The sequence below is a fragment of the Sus scrofa genome, chromosome 1 (assembly GCF_054392235.1).
Source record: "Sus scrofa isolate SSC_HxYL_T2T_F1_AM1 chromosome 1, Sscrofa_HxYL_maternal_Yorkshire_Landrace_v2.0, whole genome shotgun sequence".
NCBI classification, from domain to species: Eukaryota; Metazoa; Chordata; class Mammalia; order Artiodactyla; family Suidae; genus Sus; species Sus scrofa.
The window spans coordinates 260,834,618-260,855,409 of record NC_139383.1 but is presented as its reverse complement, the minus strand read 5'-3'; the positions used below and the strand labels follow the sequence as shown (position 1 = coordinate 260,855,409).

At 42.7% G+C, this 20,792-nt stretch overlaps 2 protein-coding genes across 9 annotated transcripts in view; one reads left to right on the top strand and one right to left on the bottom strand.

Moving 5' to 3' along the window:
- Positions 1 to 20,792, bottom strand: part of ELP1 (elongator acetyltransferase complex subunit 1) — a 110,506-nt gene that overhangs the window by 16,639 nt on the left and 73,075 nt on the right. The window contains exon 37 of one of the 2 annotated variants that reach the window (XM_001924394.7): positions 18,914 to 20,549. The exons of the other annotated variant lie outside the window; for it this stretch is intronic. Within the exon in view, the coding sequence (XP_001924429.5) occupies positions 20,482 to 20,549 (68 nt within the window). The 3' untranslated portion in view covers positions 18,914 to 20,481. Of the gene's footprint in view, positions 1 to 18,913; positions 20,550 to 20,792 lie in introns of those variants that run through there. 2 annotated transcript variants of the gene reach the window in all.
- LOC146407137 (elongator complex protein 1-like) overlaps positions 902 to 20,792 on the top strand; it is a 30,465-nt gene continuing 10,574 nt past the window's right edge. Inside the window, exons 1-5 of one of the 7 annotated variants that reach the window (XR_014825630.1) lie at positions 902 to 957; positions 1,736 to 1,771; positions 3,716 to 3,878; positions 5,116 to 5,290; positions 13,742 to 13,972. Coding sequence is in view for 1 of the 7 variants with exons in the window: in XM_084993015.1 (XP_084849141.1) it covers positions 920 to 957; positions 3,716 to 3,878; positions 5,138 to 5,188 (252 nt within the window). In the remaining 6 variants the exon portion in view is untranslated. Of the gene's footprint in view, positions 958 to 1,735; positions 1,772 to 3,715; positions 4,141 to 5,115; positions 9,903 to 10,470; positions 10,778 to 13,741; positions 13,973 to 20,792 lie in introns of those variants that run through there. The other 6 variants (XR_014825627.1, XR_014825624.1, XR_014825628.1 and 3 more) reach the window with 6 other exon arrangements.

The following is a 20,792-nucleotide window of genomic DNA, read 5'->3' as shown; positions in this document are numbered from 1 at the left end:
AGATATTTGGTGTGTACATAAAGCAATACAAGATACCTGCTTCTAAGCAACAAATGTGTAATACCTGTAACTTCTCTTCAAGTAAAACTGTTAGATTCTGCTTTCAAAATGTCTATTCTAGCCCACCCTCTTCTCTCCATCTCTGCCTCTACCTTAGTTTCCACTTGATCATTTATTTTACGTATCGCCTTTCCTTGGAGGATTGAGCCCCTTAGATCCCTTTAGGCACTCAAGGAGACTGCAATCAGCTCCTGCCTCCTTGGGGGAGTTCACCTTAGATTATCACCTTCCTGCATCAGAGCTCGCACTCCACTCGCCAGCCCCAGAAAAAGCACCCTGCTGTTTTTCAAGCCTCTACGTGTTTGCGAATGCCATTCCCTTGGCCTATAAGGGAACAGAGAGATGCAGTTCATTCTGACGCGGGAAAGAAGCGCTGGGAAGAGCTCGCGTGGCTTATGATCTGTCATCATAGTCCCTATAATGTCAGGTGAACGAGGCTCAGGAGAGACTGATTTCATTCCCCACGTACCTGCTTTGTATCAGCGAGTGATGTAAGGATCTACAAGCGTCGTCAGCCAAGAATGCCACTGGAGCCTCGGGCTCGGTAGCCACTACGACCTCTGGAGCTGCAAACCCCGCCTCCTGGGATCTGAGCGTGACCTCTCCCAGGCATCTTGCGCGGTGTCCTCCCGGGGCGTGGAGGGAGGCGGGGTTGGGGGCGGGGTGGGGAAACACACGCCCATGCGCAAGCGCACTGCTCTTCTGACGCTCAGGCTCCCCCTACCGGGGGCCAATTACTATGCTTTGCTGTCTGACGTCAAAATGGCGGTGAAATACGATTGGCTTGGCAGGGGGACGTAGGGATGGGGGCGGCAGCCCGCTGGGCTTCACACTTTATTTTGCGGATCGGTGAAGAAGGATGGGTTGCTCTCCCTGCCTGGTGCCCTCGTTCTCGAGGTGCGCGGTCTCAGTCTCGCTTAAGCTGCTCGCTCGTTTGCCCTGATGGTCCTCTCCCCCGCCTCAGCCACTATCCGAGGGAGTCGCGCGGGCTGGCGGCCCGGAGACACAGTGCGCGCCTCTGAAGCTCAGGAGCAGCGGGTTGAGAGAGGCACAGGAGCAACCCCAGGGCGGACCCAGGGCTGTTTAGGGGCCCTCAACGCTGCGTAGATGAGGCTTGGAGCGATGTAGCAGCTGGGGTGGGGGAGCGCAGAAGCGTGCTTTTATATATATGCTTTGAAAAAAATCCAAGCTATCTGTATAGAATTAGATCTAAATTAAAAGTCTGCCTGGTATAATGCAGGTTTGAATAATTACCAGAAGTTCTTGAATGTATATGTCATGAAAGCCTACAAAATCACTGTCTGCCTTGCTTCTCTTCCTCACTCTCATGTGCGTGATCCTACCTTCCTGTTAACCCGTATTATATGTTCTCTCATACTAAGCTTAACTTTTTCTTTTTTCTTTTTTTTTTCGATGGCTGCATCCAGGCCTATGGAAGTTTCCGGGCCAGGGATTGAATTCCAGTTTTAGCTGCAACCAGAGCCGCAGCTGGGTCCTTTAACCCACTGCACCTGCAGGATCGAACTGTCACCTCCTGCAGTGAAGCAAGCGCTGTAGTCGTATTTTTAACCCAGTGTGCCAGGGTGGGAGCAACTGCGCTTGACATTTTATCCGCTGTGTAGTATAAGAATAGACTCGTGTTTACTCTTTCATTGTCATTTGTATGAAATGCAAGATGACAGAATTCACCTTGGAGTAAGAAGCCAATAAGGTAAGCATGGTCTGTGTGATTGTCACCCCTAACGTAATTTAGAGATGTCCAATTGTAAAACTTACAGGGATCTGGATATAATTATCCAGCAGATTAGCTTTTTTTTTTTCTTTGTAGGTGATGTTATGCATTAAAATATGTCTGATTTAGCCAGACCAAAGCAGGTTTTCTCTTAATCCTTCTTTTCTCACCTTTTCTATTGCCTTGGTGAAAACCAGACCAGGAAAGTGGTGTTATGTGAAGTAGGTTATATTGGATTTCAAGCTCCTGAAATTGGTCATCATTTTGAAGTGTACTGTTGTAATTTCATAGTGACTTCATTTCTTCCTGAGAACAATAAATGTTTTTCTTTAGTCCCACCTCTCATTTCAATTTTTTTTTCTTTTACAGCCACACCTGCACCATATGGAGGTTCCCAGGCCGGGGGTCAGTCAGAAATGCAACTTTGGCCTAAGCCACAGCCGCAGAAACACCTGATCCCAACAACATCTGCAGCCCATGCCGTAACCTATGATAGCAATGGATCCTTAACCCTGTGAGCCAGGCCAGGGATCAAACCCACATACTCACAGAGACAACATTGAGTCCTTAACCTGCTGTGCTGCAAGGAATTCTTCGATTTTAGGTTTTTTTAAATGATAATAAAGCCAGTTTGTATATAAATATAGCTGTAATATTAAAGTTTATTTCAGTTAATTTCACCTATCAGTATATATATGTGTGTTTTTTTGGTTTGTTTTTTTTGGGGGGGGGTGTTTTTTGCGTTTTAGGGCCACACTGCAGCATATTGAGGTTCCCAGGCTAGGGGTCAAATCGGAGCTGTAGCCGCTGGCCTACACCAAAGCCACAGCCACATAGGATCCCAGCTGTGTCTGCGACCTACACCACAGCCCACAGCAATGCCAGATCCTTAACCAGATCCTTAACTGAGCAAGGCCAGGGATCGAACCATCTGTGAGGACATGGATGCTAATCAGATTCATTAACCACTCAGCCATGATGGGAACTCCCAATTTTTAAATGACTATATAAATCAAGTTAGAAAGACATGCTCATATACAAAAATAAAACAGTTTTCTTGGAGTTCCTGTTGTGGCGCAGTGGAAACAAATCCGACTAGTAACCATGAGGTTTCAGGTTTGATCCCTGACCTCGCTCACTGGGTTAAGGATCCAGTATTGCCGTGAGCTATGGTGTAGGTCTCAGACTTGGCTTGGATCCTGCTTTGCTGTGGCTGTGATGTAGGCTGGCAGCTGTAACTCCGATTCAACCCCTATCCTGGGAACCTCCATATGCTGTCGTTGCAGCCCTAAAAACCAAAAAAAAAAAAAAAAAAAGTTTTCTCATTCATTGTGTTCTCAACTTCTGTGCAGAATAACTGATGTTAAATATCTTTTCTCTCTCTTTTTGGGGGTGCACTTGTGGCATATGGAGGTTCCCAGGCTAGGGGTCAAATCAGAGCTGTAGCTGCTGGTCTACACCACAGCCACAGCAACGCCAGATCTGAGCCGCTTCTGCAACCTACACCACAGCTCACCGCAATGCTGGATCCTTAACCCACAGAGCGAGGCCAGAGATCAAACCGACAACCTCATGGATGCTAGTCAGATTCGTTTCTGCTGAGCCATGACGGGAACTCCCTGATGTTACATCCTTTTTGAAGAAAAAAACCTCTGACGTTGACATCTTACCTCTTGCAGAGAGTGAGAAAGTAAAATAAATTCCACAGCCTCAATCTGTAGACCATAGATGTACATAATTTGTTAGGTTGTCACTCATCTCTATTGGATTCAGATTAGATCTTTTTTTTTCCCTCGGTTATTCTAACTCCGCTGCTGCCTGGACCATTTTGCTTGTATCGGAGCGTCATTATTCACCAGTAAACTGAGTCTCTTTCTCAGAGAAATGAGGCTTCATCAAGGGATATTCGTCCTTTCTTTTCAGGAGTCGCTTCGTCATGAGGAATCTAAAGTTGCTTCGCACCCTGGAGTTCAGGGACATTCAGGCTCCCGGGAAACCTCAGTGCTTCTCTCTCCGAGGTGAACAGGGGACAGTGCTCATTGGCTCGGAACATGGACTGGTAGAGGTAGACGCTGTCACGAGAGAGGTGAGTGAGTGATGAGAATGCTGGCACTGGGCCTGACTCTTGAGTAGGCTTTTTCCAAACTTGCTTCCCCAAATAGTCTTCACTTTCAATCTTTCTGAATTCATTTCCCCCCAGATAAATATCCCCTTTGCTTTATAGTGATGGCATATTAGACATAACTGAAATCATACCCTGTCTTTTACTGTTTCTATTTTAATGTAAGTTGGCACAAGTCTGACTTTATACTTTGTGGAGCCAGCCTACTTTTTGCCCTTTCTATCATGTAAATACTGTTTATAATAATTCTCAAGTGGGAATGAAAATTGCCTGGAGAACTTTATAAAACTGTTTTCAGGGAGTTCCCATCGTGGCTCAGTGGTTAACGAATCCGACTAGGAACCATGAGGTTGCGGGTTCGATCCCCGGCCTTGCTCAGTGGGTTAACGATCCGGCGTTGCTGTGAGCTGTGGTGTAGGTTGCAGACGCTGCTTGGATCCCTCATTGCTGTGGCTCTGGCGTAGGCCGGTGGCTACAGCTCTGATTCGACCCCTAGCCTGGGAACCTCCATATGCCACGGGAGTGGCCCCAGAAATGGCAAAAAAGACAAAAAACAAAAACAAAACAAAACTGTTTTCAGTCTCCATCCCATACCAACTAAGTCAGAATCTTAACTTCTGAGCATATGGATATTTCAAAGCTCTTTGGGTTGATTGTGATATTTTTCCTTACTTATATTTTGCTACTAATGTATATAAGTGATTACTTTTTCTTCCGTCTTTCTAGGGCTGCACCCGCGGCATATGGAGGTTCCCAGGCTAGGGGTCCAGTCAGACCTGTAGCTGCCAGCCTACATCACAGCCACAGCAACACCAGATCCGAGCCGCATCTGCAACCTACACCACAGCTCCCAGCAACGCCGGATCCTTAACCCACTGAGCGGGGCCAGGGATCAAACCCATGTCCTCACGGATACTAGTTGGGTTCATTATGCTGAGCCCCACCGGGAACTCTGCTTCTCTTTTTATTGAACATTTTAAAAGAGGCCAGGCTTTTCTTTTGTGTTTGCTTGGCAAAAATGTCATGTTCACTGTTTTTGTGTAGAGTTGTGTGGTGTTTCTCAAATAAAAGTTTAGATTTTAATCTAGGACAAAACTATTTTTGAAAGTTATATTATAAAAGAAGTAATAAAGTATTTTATTTCTTGAAATGTGAATTGTTCTTGAAAGATTAACCTAATTTGCTTATGTTTTGGTGAAAGATGAAAAGTGTTTTGGTGAAAGGTGAAAAATGAAATTCCTTTGGTGGCCGAAGGCTTCCTCCCAGAAGATTGAAGTGGCTGCATCGTTGGTATCCAGGACTTGCTGGATCATGAGTCTGTGTGTGTGGCCACAGACTCTGGAGATGTCATACTTTGCAATCTCAACACACAGCAGGTGAGTGGAAGAGACCAGTGAGGTGGAAATCTCAGCCTCTGCAAATGCTCTTTTTGTTTTGTGTCCCTTATTTTTCAGAGAACTTCAAAGTAGCAGGAGCCGTAATATTTTAGTATGTTGCAAGTTAGAGTCTTTGCACAATGTAATTCTTTACAGAAAATTGTTGGCTGGGCTTTAGCTATGTTTCAGGATTCTTCTAAAACTCAGTTTTGTCTGCTGCATGTATTAATCAGAATATTTGAAATAGGAACTTAAACCTCAAACCAGGCCACTCTTGTGTGGTGTAGCTCACCTCTCAGGAACTCTGAGCCTGAGCTGTAACCTTTATATCTCATTTTAGGAAGTCTTTGAAATGTTGATATGGTTTATGTTTTCTGTTCTGGATGCTGAGTAGCCTCTCCTTGAGGGCTAACTTGAGAGTCCCCGGAACCTCAGGTGCTAAGGTGATGCGCTCTCATGATACGTACATTTTATGATGACAGAGGAGATGGATTTCAACCATTTGCCTCTTTCTCTACTCTGGCATAAGGCTGTTTCTGGATTTCCATCCTCACCTCCTGACAGCTTTTTTAAGCTTCATTGATGACTCCCTCAGTTGGGTTCGCTCTCCCATTTTTTTAAGGCAGTGAATTTTATTATATTTACAGTTGTACAACCATCATCACAACCCAATTTTACAGCATTTCCCTCCCAAACCCCCAGCCCATCCCTCGCCTCTCTCCAACCCGTTGCCTTTGGTAACCATACGTTTTTGAAAGCCTGTGAGTCACTTTCTGCTCTGAAAAGAAGTTCTTTGTATCCTTTTTTTAGATTCCACATTAAGTGACAGCATATGACGTGTGTCTCACTGTCTAACTTCACTTAGCATGGTCATTTCTAGGTCCATCCATGTTGCTGCAAATGCCATTATTTCTTTTTTTTTTTTATTTCATTCCTTTTTATGGGGGAGTGAAATTCCACTGTGTATATGTACCACATCTTTATCCTTTCTTCTGTCGATGGACTTGAGGTTACTTCCGTGTCTTGGCTATTATATACAGTGCTTCAGTGAACATTGGGGTACATGTATATTTTCGAGTCATGGTTTTCTCTGTATAGATGTCCAGGAGAGGGATTGCTGGATCAAATGGTAGTTCTATTCTTAATTTTCTGAGGAGTCTCCATCCTGTTTTCCACAGTGGTTGCACCAATTTACATTCCCACCATCAGCGTAAGAGGGTTCCCTTTTCTTCACACCCTCTCCAGGACTTACTGTTTGTAGACTTTTTTGATGATGGCCATTCTGGCTCATGTAAGGTCATTTTGATTTGCATTTCTCTACTAATGAGTGATGTTGAACATCTTTTCATGTGTTTTTTGGCCATCTGTCTGTCTTCTTTGCAGAATTGTCTGTTTAGAACTTGTACTCATTTTTTGTTGGGGTGTTTGTTTTTTTGGTATTGAGCTGCAGAAGGTGTTTATATATTTTGCAGATTAATTGCTTGTCTGTCGCTTCATTTGCAAATATTTTCTCCCATTCTGTGGGTTGAGTTTTCGTTTTGTTTAGGGTTTCCTTTGCAATGCAAAAACTTTTTGGTTTAATTAGGTCCCATTTGGTTATTTTTGTTTTTATTGTCATTACTGTAGGAGGTGTATCTGAGAAGATGTTGCTGTGGTTTATGTCAGAGAGTGTTCAGCCTATGTTTTCCTCTAGGAGTTTTATAGTATCTGGCCTTATATTTAGGTCTTTAATCCATTTTGGGTTTTTTTGCTTTTTTTTTTTTTTTCTTCCCTTTTTTTTAGGGCCGTATCCATGGCATATGGAGGTTCCCAGGCTAGGGGTCGAATCAGAGCTACAGCTGCTGGCCTACACCACAGGCACAGCAATGTAGGATCTGAGCCACGTCTGCGACCTATACCATAGCTCTTGACAATGCTTAACCCACTGAGCAAGGGCAGGGATCGAACCCTCAACCTCATGGTTCCTAGTCTGATCTGTTTCCTTTGCACCACAACAGGAACTCCTGTTCATTTGCTTCTTTAGTTTTTCCTTCCTTACGCACGTGCAGGGGAAATTCCTAGGCTAGGAGTAAATCAGAGCTGCCAGCCTACACCACAGCCACAGCCACTTGGGATCTGAGCTTCATCTGCAAGCTACACCACAGCTCATGGCAATACCAGATCCTTAACCCACTGAGCGAAGCCAGGGATCCAACCCACATCCTCATAGTTACTAGTCTGGTTTGTTACCTCTGAGCCACAGTGGGAACTCCTAATCCATTTTGAGTTTATTTTTGTGTATGGTGTTAGGGAGTGTTCTAATTTCATTCTTTTACATGTAGCTGTCCAGTTTTCCCAGTGCCACTTATTTAGGGACTGTCTTTTCTCCACTGTATATTCCTGGCTCCTTTGTCATAGATTAGTTCACCATAAATACATGGGTTTAATTTTGGGCTTTCTATCCTATTCTACTGATCTATATTTCTGTTTTTGTGCCAGTACCATACTGTTTTTTTTGCTTTTTTGTGGGTTTTTTTTGGTCTTTTTTTTGCCTTTTCTTGGGCCTCTCCCGTGGAATATGGAGGTTCCCAGGCTAGGGGTCCAATCGGAGCTGTAGCCGCTGGCCTACGCCAGAGCCACAGCAACGTGGGATCCGAGCTGCGTCTGCAACCTACACCACAGCTCACAGCAACGCCGGATCCTTAACCCACTGAGCAAGGCCAGGGATCGAACCCTCAACCTCATGGTTCCTAGTCGAATTCGTTAACCACTGCTCCACAATGGGAACTCCCAGTACCATACTGTTTTGAAAACTGTAGCTTTATAATACAGTCTGAAGTCAGGGAGCTTGATTGCTGCAGCTCCGTCTTTTTTCTCAGATGGCTTTGGCTATTTTGGGTCTTTTGTGCTTCCAAACAAACTTTAAAATATTTTGTAGTTGTGTTCCTTTTGAAACATTGATGTGTTAACAGAGTCATATTACTAATTGTAGGATAATAATAGCAGCAGCTGACCTTTATTAAATGTTTACACTGTGCTGGGCACTTTTTCAAGTGTTCTTCATGCAAAATTATATTTAATCTTCACTACAACCTGATGAAGTAGGTTGCTTTCCCATTCTTTTTTTTTTTTTTTTCAGGGCCATACCCGAGGCATATGGAAGTTCCCAGGTTAGGGGCTGAATCAAAGCTGCAGCTACCAGCTACACCACAGCAACAGGGAATCTGGGCCACCTCTGTGACCTACACCACAGCTCAGGGCAGCACTGGATCCCTGACCCACTGAGCGAGGCCAGGGATCAAACCTGCATCCTCCTGGATACTAGTCGGATTCTTTTCCAATGTGCCACAATGGGAACTCCCTGTTTTCCCATTCTTTAGAAGAGGAAATTGAGACACAGAGAGCTTAAATGACTAGGTCAAGGTCAAACAGTTATCAGGTGGCATTTGAACCCTGGCAGTCTAAATCTCGCACCTTTACTTTTAACGAGTCCATTTAGTACAATAACAAATGTTACCCTCAGTTCATTGTGAGAAACATCAAAGCCATCTTTTTAAAAAATACAGCTTAATTAGTATTTCTCACACTTATAAAAGGTATGCTTTTACTTTCGAGACAGCTTGTGGAGTTATTTCCTAAATCCTGAGCTGCTCCAGTCCATCCATCTCCCTCAGATGCTGCTGATCCTCCCTACTTGTGGCATCACCATGTCTACAAGACAATCCATGTTCCCTGCTGTGCCTTATAAGACCTCTCACTGTCCCCAAATTCCTTTTTGTAGTCTCTCCTCCCACCCCCATCATCCTTTGTATACGTATGCTTTATGCTCTAGGTGCAACTGACTTTTAGCTGCTCTTTTTATACATTGATGCCTTGATGCCATATAACCCCTCCCCCGCCCCCAGTCTCTTCCTCCTGGCTTTATTGCTGCCCTTCAAAGCTCCTCCTTAAGAAGCTTTCCTAGACTCCCCTGGTTCATTTGTCATTCTCTGCACTGAGCCCCCGCTTAGTTCCCAGAGTCCTGAGCAACAGCCCTGATCCCACCATAGAGGCATCTTTTATCTCCTTAATGAGAAGAAGGGAGCAGTCATGGTCCCTTCCAGTCCCTGAGGTCCCTGTCCTACCTGGTCTCTTAACACCTGTTACTGAATAAATGTTTACTGATTAAATTCACTTTTGGGTGTTTTGTGGGTAATTTTTTGGATTAAGACCATAGTAAATATTTACTGAGGTGCTTATATTTTCATATTTCTGTTAACATTTTATATTTTTCTTTTTCCTCTCTTTTTTTATGGCGGCACCTGGGGCATATGGAAGTTTCCAGGCCAGGGGTTGAATTGGAGCTGCAGCTGCTGGCCTATGTTGGAGCCATAGCAACCCCAGATCTCAGCCCTATCAGAAACCTAAGTTGCAGCTTGTGGCACTGTTGGATCCTTAACCCACTGAGCAAGGCCAGGAGTTGAACCTGAATCCTTATGGACACTCTGTTGGGTTCTCAAGCTGCCGAGTCACAACGGGAACTCCTATGAACTTTTTAAAATGTCTCTCTCGGCTGGAATGTGTTGAAATGTTGCTATTGGCATCTCTGTCATGAATCGGAATCCTGACCAAGAACTGGTGCTTTTTGCCACAGGTAAGCTTGTCACTGGTCTCTTGAACTCTTGACTTTTACGAAACATGACCCCTAATATCTCACAGGCTTACTGACATAAGTTTTAAGGTGCTCTGGTTTCAGAACTATTTTTTTTTTGGAACAAGGTTACCAGCATGACAATCTAGAAGGAATGTGTTGTTTCTGACTCAAGTTTTATTTCTTAATTTAGTGTTTCAGAATGTTCATGCTAAGTCCATAGTTACAGTTAAAACTGTCAGCAGTATTTATTTTAACCAACTCTAAGAGGACAAGTTGTTTTATAAACTAAACTAATTCTAAAAACCTCTCTGCCAGTCCCATTTTTTTTTCCCTTTAAGTCTTTTCATCTCAGATGAGTTTTGTAAACGAGCACCCCAGTGAAGTAGATGAAGAGATATTTTGGGGACTAAATTGTTGAAGTTAGAGGAGGAGGCCTATGTGGACTTTCCTGTTAGCTTGACATACATAAATAGCTGAGAATGAGCACCGGGGACTTATCCAGTCAAAACCTTTTTTTTTTTAAATGACAGTCAAAACCTTTTGAATGAATTGTGTCTTTTCTCTTCAGACTATAAACTCCTCCACTCCAGCTGTGTAGCTTCCAGGGCTGTAGATATTTCTGAAATGGCAGATTTGCTAAATGAGAACAAAAATCATTGCTTGTGCTCCTCCAAGGTCAACAGACCCTAATTATGATGACAGAAGACTTTGAACCAATCATGGAACAGCGAATCCACCAGGATGATTTTAGTGAAGGCAACTACAGCTTTGTTTGTAACATTTTGTGACTTTTCTTGTGCATGAATAGGCACACCATAAGCCCAGATAACTATGAAGCATAAATCCTGGCTTAATTAAATGTCTGATAGCCCAGTTCCTTCAGTCCATTTATTTATTTATTTATTGCCTTTTCGCCTTATAGGGCTGCATCCACGGCATATGGAGGTTCCCAGGCTAGGGGTCTAATCGGAGCTGTAGCTGCCAGCCTACACCATAGCCACAGCAACTCAGGATCTGAGCCGAGTCTGCGACCTACACCACAGCTCACGGCAACGCCGGATCCTTAACCCACTGAATGAGGCCAGGGATCGAACCTGCAACCTCATGGTTCCTAGTTGGATTTGTTAACCACTGAGCCACGACGGGAACTCCCCTTCAGTCCATTTTAGATCTTAAAAGGCATGCATCTCTTGTACCTCTCCAAGTCTGAGAGCTGGCTTTGTCAATAACCTGGGAATGGGCTTAAGGTCATTGGCAAGTTGGAAAGGCACAGTCAGGGGACTTGAAAAGGACTGTACTAGCTAGAATAAGGAGAGCATTTCTGAGTTAAATTTTGGGGAGAAAACAAGAGAGGTGGGCTAGAGGTCTGATTTTTGTTTCTACTGATTAGAACTGAATTTTCATCAGAACCATCAGATTGCTTTCTTGATTAGATCTAGCTGAAGTGCCATGGGCCTCAGGTTGCGGAGATGCTTATGGAGAATAAGAAGCTCTGGCCCACTTGAGGGCACCAGGTAGCTGCCTGACTGAGGAGTGGGATTGGGGAGACAGTATTTTAACTTTATGCTACAATTTATCATATCTTATGCTGTTAAAGTTTTGTAATTTTTAAATTATCATTAGCGTTGCACTAAACATCTTTTTTTTCATAAATCTTTCACTTATTTTCTGAGTGGCTTTCAGATTTTTTTTTTTTAATGGCCACACCCACGTCCTATGGAAGTTCAGGGGCCAGGGATTAAGTCTGAGCTGCAGCCACAAGCCTTTAACGCACTGTGCTGGGCCAGGGATTGAACCTGCACCTCTGCAGTGACCAGAGCTGCCGCAATCAGATTCTTAAACCACTACACCACAGCAGGACAGACTTTTTAATCAATAGAACGTGAATTGCAATGTTATCAGGAAGCTCATCCATTTCAACACAGTGGTTCTTAACCCTAGCTGCACCTTTAGGAAAAAAAAATGCTATCCAGGCCGCATCCCAGAGTTGCATTCTGTCTGCTATAATAATGTGGACTATATATCGGTATTTAATTTTCCTTAAAAAAAGGTTCCAGGTGGTTTTTACTTTATATTTTATTATTTTAATTTGGCTTTTCAGGGCCTCACCGTCAGCATATGGCAATTCCCAAACTAGAGGTTGAATCAGAGCTACAGCTGCCAGCATACATCACAGCCACAGCAACTTGGGATCCAAGCCATGTCTTTGACCTACACCACAGCTCATGGCAACGCCGCACCCTTAACCCACCAAGTGAGGCCGGGGATCAAACCGGCCTTCTCATGGATATTAGTCATGTTCTTAACCGGCTGAGCCACAGCAAGAACTCCCTCAGGTGGTTTTTAATGTGCAGCCAGAATTGAGAATCACTGATTAACCCCAGAATTGGGACCCACTGATTAACTAGGTGTCAAGGGCTGGCCCTATGATGTGCTCCGATAAAAGTGTTGGTATAAGAACAGCTACCCCGTCTGTCCCCACCAAGCAGAAGCGTGTGGTCTTACTTACCCCAGAGGTAGAGAGAAGTATAGTAATAGCCAGGTTAGAGAACTAGGTTGGATTTACTGTGATTGCTGAGGGACGAGTTAGTGATCAGGGAGATGTTTAAAGAAAGGAAATTCTTGGGAGTTCCTGCTGTGGCTCAGTGGGCTCATGATCTGACTTGGCTCTGTGGAGGCACTGGTTCCATCCCTGGCCCAGCAGCTATGGCATAGGTCACAGCTCCTGCTGGGATTTGATCCCTGGCCCAGGAACTTCCATATGCTGCAGGTGCGGCCGAAAAAGGAAAAAAAAATTCCTTAATGAAAGTGTTATTTAATAAAGGTTGGCTTTGGCATGATTAGGTCTTTTTTCCAGCTTTATTGAGGTATAACTGACATGTAGTATGTATGTTCAGGAGGTACAATATCTGTACTGTGAAATGTTTACCACAGTAAGTTTGGTTAACTCATTCTTCATATAATTACGATTTTTTTTTTTCTTTTTAGGGCCGCACTTGTGGCATATGGAGGTTCCCAGGCGAGGGGTCCAATCAGAGCTACAACCACTGGCCTGCACCACAGCCACAGCAACGTGGGATCCGAGCTGTGTCTGCGACCCACACCACAGCTCATGGCAACGCCAGATCCTTAACCCACCGAGCAAGGCCAGGGATTGAACCTGCAACCTCATGGTTCCCAGTCGGATTCATTTCCCACGACGGGAACTCCTAATTATGATTTTTATCATTGTTACTGTGAGAACACTTAAGTTCTCCTCTCAGGGCAACTTCAAGTATACAATACAGGATTTTTAACTGTAGTCACTATGCTATAGATTAACTCCCTGGAACTTGTAAAGTTTATACTCTTATCAGCTTCTTCCTATTTCTTTCGCTCTTTAGGTTCAGATCTTGTTCTTTTAATAGTTGTTGCAAGGGTACCTGCATGTAAAATACCTGGAAGAAAATACTGAGCATTTTAAGTGTAATACATCATGTGATGCTCGTCTAGTGCTCAAGGATTGGGTGTTTTAGTACTTTTAATCTAATTCCCCAATTTTCTTCTTTCTAAGCCTTTACAAAACCACTCACTAAAGCTTTGTCCTAGGCTCGTAGCCTTCCATCCTCCTGATCATAAAGTTTGAAGGTAGCAGCGAAAATGAACATGTGTGCCTCTGACCTTTTTGATCTTTAACATTTCATCCTTGTGAAAAACTATCCTTTAACCGTTATTGTTAATATGATTATCTTCACGAAGAGGCTGAGCAGAAAAGATCCTTTGAAAAAGAAAAGTGTCCCCATCCCTTCCTGGCGAGCAGTGTGAAGTCTGACAGCCTTCTGACCTCATTTCCCCCGCAGTTCAGCTCTGGACTGTTGGAAACTATCACTGGTATCTCAAGCAAAGTCTGCCCTTCAGCTCCTGCGGGAAGAGCAAGATCGTGTCTCTGATGTGGGACCCGGTGGCCCCGTACTGGCTGCATGTTCTCTGTCAAGGCTGGCATTACCTCTGCTATGACTGGCACTGGACGACTGACCGGAGTTTGGGAGATAATCTGAGCGACATGGCCAACGTGGCTGTGGTGGATGGAAGTAAGGAGCTGGGGGGTGTGGCCATGGGGCTGGGAGGGGCCTGAGCCCAGGGCCTGCAGATGTGGAGGTGACGCAGTAGGGGATTTGTATTTGATTGACTGATTTTGTATTTGACTGACTGACCCGGTTCTTGGTTTGTTTGTACTTACTTGTTGCCTTGGTTTTGATTGGGTGGGTTCTCTCCTGAGAACCAGAGTCCCTCTCTCCCACCGCCTCCCCCAGCTCCCTGTTGTGCTGCAACCATGGCCTTCACGTTACTTACTTGTCTGGGCTTGGAAGTCATTGATATTTCCGACACTGGTTCAAGAGGAAGACAACAGTAGGCTTGTGGACAGTAGGCTTGTGTCAGCCTTGTCTTTGTGTCTTGACACAGGGTGCTGCTGATCTTGCACTAGTCCACTGTAGTTCAGCTCTCACTCCACCGTGTTGCTTTGTTTTTTAATCGTTCATTATATACCCTTGCAGTATGTTCAGTTCAGGTCACAGACATCTGCCTAGTAGGAGGATTGGGGTGGTGTTGTTTTAATCAGATTGAGGGTTTCTGTTTGGCGAGGGCGAAGTAATGGGAAAGATGCAGTCCACTGAATAGACCAGCCTTTTTCTATTGCGGATGCATTAAGGAAAACCTGCTTCTCAGATGGTGATGTGAGTTGGTGTACTCATTTATGTTCTATGTAGTGATCATAACATTGATTTCACAGTCGCATAGAGGACTTAGGCAGATATGCCTTATTACCAAGTCCATGCCTAAGGGAAGTGTGTGACGGATTTTGGTCTAGTCTGACTTGGTTGTAGGCCGTTTAAAGCGAGAACTCTGACCTTTGGCCTTCTTGCTCTAGTTGCTGGCACCTGAAACTCCAAACCTACAGCTGCACTGCTCTAGGCCTGGAGGTGATACTAGCCACTGACTTTCCTTTCCTACACTGTATTTAAGCTTATTCTTGGTGAAAATGCCAACAACTTTTTAAAGAATTACTGCATATTTTCCACCATTTTAAATTTTTTATAATCTTATTAATTTATTGAAGTATCACTGAAATACAGTAATTTTAAAATTTTACTGAAATATAGTTGATTTACCATGTTGTGCTAAATGCTGCTGTACAGCAGTGACTCAGTTATACCTGTGTGTGTGTGTATACATATATTTCACATTATTCCCCATTATGGTTTATCACAGGATATCAAATCTAGTTCCCTGTGCTATACAGTATGACTTTGTTGCTTATCCATCCTATATATAATAGTTTGTCTCTTCCAATCCCAAACTCCCAATCTTTTCCTCCTCTACCCCCACTCCCTGCAAACACAGGTCTGTTCTCTATTATCTGTTTATATGTTGTAGATAAGCTAATTTGCATTTTATTTTAGATTCTCCATATAAGTGATGTCATATGACATTTATCTTTCAGATTTTGCTTAATATGATCGTCTCTTAGTCCATCTATGTTGCTACAAATGGCATTACTTCATTCTTTTTAATCGCCGAGTAATAGTCTATTGTGCGCACCTGTGTGTCTATACCTAGTTTATCTTTATCCATTCACCTGTCAACGGATATTTAGGCTGCTTCCATGTGTTGGCTATTGTAAACAGTGCTGCTATGAAGACAGTGGTGCATACATCCTTTCAAATTATAGTTTTGTCTGGGTATATACCCAGGAGTGGGACTGCTAAATCATATGGCAATTCTATTTTTAGTTTTTTGAGGAACCTTCATACTGTTTTCCATAGTGGCCATACCAGTTTACATTCCCACCAGCAGTGCAGGAAGGCTCCCTCTTCTCCACACCCTCTCTAGCATTTACTTTTTTTTTTTGGTCTTTTTAGGGCTGTACCCTTGGCATATGGAGTTTCCTGGGCCAGGGGTCAAATCAGAGCTGTAGCTGCTGGCCTACACCACAGCCACAGCAACACTGGATCCAAGCTGTGTCTGTGACCTACACCACAGCTCATGGCAATGCTGGATCCATAACCCACTGAGTGAGGTCAGGGATCAAACCCTTGTCCTCATGGGTCCTAGTTGGGTTTGTTAACCAGAGCCTCGATGGGAACTCCTCTAGCATTTACTCTTTGTAGACTTTTTAATGACTATTCTGATTGATGTGAGGTGATACCTCATTGTAGTTTTGGTTTGCATTTCTCTAATTTAGTGATGTTGAACATCTTTTCATGTGTTTTTTTGGCATCTATATGTCTTCTGCCCATTTTTTTGATTGGGTTGTTTGGTTTTTTGAAATAGAGATGTATGAGCTATATGTATATTTTAGAGATTAATCCCTTATCAGTTGCTTCATTTGGAAAGATTTTCTTTCATTCTGTGGATGGTTTTCTGTTTTGCTTATGATTTTCTTTGCTGTGCAAAAAGCTTTTGAGTTTAAATAGGTCCCTCATTTTTATTTTCATTACTCTAGGATATAGGTCCTAAAAGATGCTGCTGTGATTTATGTCAGAGTGTTTTGCCTATGTTTTCCTCTAAGAGTTTTATAGTATCTAGCTGTTTTATAGTGTCTAGCTTTAATCCACTTATTTTTGTGTGTTGTAAGTGTTCTAATTTCATCTTTTTATAATGTAGCTGTCCAGTTTCCCCAGTACCATTTACTGAAGAGTGTGTTTCTACCTCCTACGTCATAGATTATTTGACCATAGGTGCTTGGGTTTATTTCTGGGATTTCTGTCCTGTTGCACTGATATATACTTCTGTGTCAGTACCATACTGTTTTGATGACTGTAGCTTTGTAGTATAGTCTGATGGCAGGGCCCCCTATTCTTCTAGCTCTGTTCTTCCTTCTCAGGATTGTTTTGGCTACTTTGGATTTTTGTGTTTCCATACAAATTTAAAATTTTTTGTTCTGGTTTTTTTTTGTTGTTGTTCTTTTTAGCTATTTCTTGGGCCACTCCCACAGCATATGGAGGTTCCCAGGCTAGGGGTCAAATTGGAGCTGTAGCTGCCAACCTATGCCAGATCCACAGCAACGCGGTATCTGAGCCACGTCTGCAACCTACACCACAGCGCACAGCAACGCTGGATCGTTAACCCACTGAGCAAGGGCAGGTACCGAACCTGCAACCTCATGGTTCCTAGTTGGATTTGTTAACCACTGCACCATGACGGGAACTCCTGTGCTGGTTCTTTGAAAAATGCCATTGGTAATTTTATAGGGATTGTATTGAACCTGTAGATTGCCTTGGATAGTAATTTTGACAATATTGATTCTTCTAATAATCCAAGAGTATGGTATATCTTTCCATCTGTTTCTGCCATCTTTGACCTCTTTCATCAGTGTCTTATAGTCTTTACCTTACATGTCTTTTGCCTCCTTAGGTTTATTCCTAGGTATTTTATTCTTTATGATGTGATGGTAAATGAAACTGTTGCCTTAATTTCTCTTCTTTATTTTGCCTTTGTACTCACCACCTCTTCCCACAATTGCTGGTTTTGATATCACATTTGTATATAGAAAATTTTCTACTTTTACTGTATGTTTGCCTTTACCAGTGAGCTTTGCCGTTTGTAATTTTCTTCTTTCTACCTGTGGCCTTTTCTGCCTAGAGAAGTTCCTTTAGCATCTGTTATAAAGCTTGTTTGGTAGTGCTAAATTCTCTTAGCTTTTGCTTATTGGTTAAACTTTTGATTTCTGTCAAATCTGAACAGCTTTGCTAGGTTTCATCAAAAGAATGAAATTGTTGTCACAGATGTGGAAAAATAGGGACCCTTGTATGTTGCTAGTGGGAATGTAAAAATTGTGCAGCTGCTACTGAAAAGTTTGGTGGTTCCTCAAAAAGATAAGTATAGTATTAATGTATGATTCAGCAATTCCACCCCCAAGTGTGTACTTGAGAAATGGAAACGTCAACAAGGCCACTTGTACACAATTATAGAGCATAATTTATATAATAGGCGAAGGGTGGAAACAACCCAAAATGTCCATGAATGACAAGATCAGTGGATAGTCATATATGGATACACACAGATGTATATGTAGACATATATGGAAAATTTTTAAATATGCAACAGTGCTAAGAAATTACCCAAGCTAATGAAAACACTAGCTTCTGCCTCAACTCTATTTATTGTCTTGTCTTTTGTCCTTTTAGGGCCGCACCTGCGGCACTATGGAGGTTCCCAGGCTAGGAGTCTAAACAGAGCTGTTGCAATTGGCCTATACCACAGCTCACGGCAACACAAGATCCTTAACCCACTGAGGGAGGTCAGGGATCAAACCTGCAACCTCATGGTTCCTAGTTGGTTCCTAGTCCCACTGTGCCACAATGGGAACTCTGTGCCTTACTCTTTTTAAAAAGTGTTAATTTAAAAAGCATTTGGGGTGGTCCCTTGGCTAACAAATCCGATAAGGAACCATGAGGTTGCGGGTTTGATCCCTGGCCTTGCTCATTGGGTTAAGGATCTGGCGTTGCCATGAGCTATGGTGTGGGTCACAAACGAGCCTCAGATCCCGTGCTGCTGTGGCTCTGGTGTGTAGGCCTGTGGCTATAGATCCGATTAGACCCCTAGCCTGGGAACCTCCATATGCCACAGGAGCAACTCAAGAAAAGGCAAAAAGACAAATAAAAAATAATAATAATAATAAAATGCACTTGGGCTGTAGGAGATAATCCTCAGCAAGTTTCCTCTTGATGTCTGGCACATCTGACCAAAGCTCACTCAACAGAAGCAACAAAATAACTAAGGCTTTCGTTATTTTTAGTTTTCAGTATCCTGTGGCATGTATTTGCTTTAGGAAGAGCTCTTATTTGAGGGAAGTTCTCTAGAACTAGAAATTGTTTCCCCAAATTAAGCATTAAATCATTCCTAGGAGTTTCTCTTTGCCCATGGCTAGCATTTCCCCCCATGATTTCATCCTTGGTTTTGCTTTTAATTTGGAAGGTCTACTCTTACTTGCTCTTTCTCCAAATGAATAAAATTCCATTGTGCCCAGATAAGAGAAACTGACAGTCATTTATATTCACAATTCTTTCTTGCTGCTTTGATACATTATTTCCAGGAAAGTGAACATCCATGAAAAGTCACACCATTGTCAACAGACACATTTACTTCTATTTCCAACCCATCAGCATGGGTCTCTTTACCATCATGCATGGCAGGAGCAGTATCATATATTAAAATGTAATGTAGATTACCATGTTCATTAATCTACACCAAACAGTAGTCACGAAGCACGTGCAGTCTTTCACTGTTGGGCACTTAAGTACAGCAAACCCATTATGAGTAGGAATCAAAAGGTACATTTCTCCAAAGCAAGGTGTTACTTTTTCCTATTATTTTGTGAAAATTTTCAGACAACACAAGAAAGTTGAATTATATAGGGAACATACCTAGCTTCTATAGTTTATATATTTTGCCATATTTAAGGAGATTCTTTAATTACACAACTCTGTGTATGCCCATCTCTGAGGATGCAAAGCAGCACTTCGTGTTCATTTAACCGGAGTAATAAAAGGTCTGGTTCCGGAATTAAAAGCATGAAAGAAAAGTTTAACCTTACCCAGAAGTCAGCCATGAAACTGCTGTCAAAATGAAGTGAGCTTTTTCTAGACTCCCCAAGAGAGAAAACATTCTCATTTCTTCCAAAGAAAGTAACTGAAAGACAAAGGTCAGTTAAGCACTATAACGAAAATAAATGACCTAGATACTGATAAAAAACACTATGTTAAAAGAAGCAATATTGGGAGAAAAAGGAGTAACGTACAAAACTGTGCATGCCATATGATGCACACTGCTCACCCTACCAAATGCGAACAATACTGTTTCAGAAATTCTAACACTGCAAACTCTAGCAACATTCACGGGCAGTAAAAATAGTCCCTGTGGACACTACGGTGATAGGAGGCTCAAACCAGTTATAATTAGAAGTACATGACCTGGTAAGAGATTACAAAATAACTGCTGTCAGCATAGGAAAGCTGAGAATATGAAAAGGATGTACTTCACTTTTCATTCTGCTTTAGTTAAAAAGTGAGGAAGTCTGTAAGTGATTAAATATGACCATCTGTTGGAGATGTACCCATGCTGTTTATAAATAAAATGCTTTCTTTCCTCGAGGAACATAAAACAATTTAAAAACATGACTTTTTACGCTTTTGAGGTAGAAGTCACAAAACATTATTACCAATTAACTGAGGCACAAATCAATTTTGTGATTTGTCTAAGGTATGATTCAGACCTGTAGCTGGGAATTAAACCTGATGTTGATTAACATAAATACCAGAGATAGCTCTCAAAATCAGCACTAAATAAAAGAATAGTAATTTTCACAAAATGATGCTATTTTGGTTAAAGCTTAAAGTCTTGCTAATGATTAAAATTATATACAAAATAAAATAGAGTTGGTATCTGCTGAGGTGTGCTGTGCAGAGCAGCTCTCTGCAATGCTAAGTAGACTGTCCTCTTCTTCCCAGTTTCTGACAGCCAGGCTTCGAGGAATGAAGAGTGAAGAATGGAAGGAAAACAGTCTTCCTTGCCAGAGCCCTTCTAACTCGGGTGAGAGTCACTCTAGAAGGCTTAGTTTCCACTGGGTTCTTCTGTTGATCTTTGGTGGTATGAAAAGGTCAGCATCTGAAAGAAAGGAAAGAGAAACTCTGACAGACATACTCTTTCTTGTGGTGGGAGCTGAGGCAGTAACTCTAAGCTAAAACTAGGTGAATGGGTTTTGCACCTATAACACAACCATCAGAACTGGAGTTCAGGTTGCTGTTACCTTAGCAACCTCCAGGTCAGAGCACACTGAGCCTGGAGGCCCTGCCCCAAGAAGAGGAATTCCACTTCAATGTTTAAGCACATGGGAGGGTGATTCAAAGT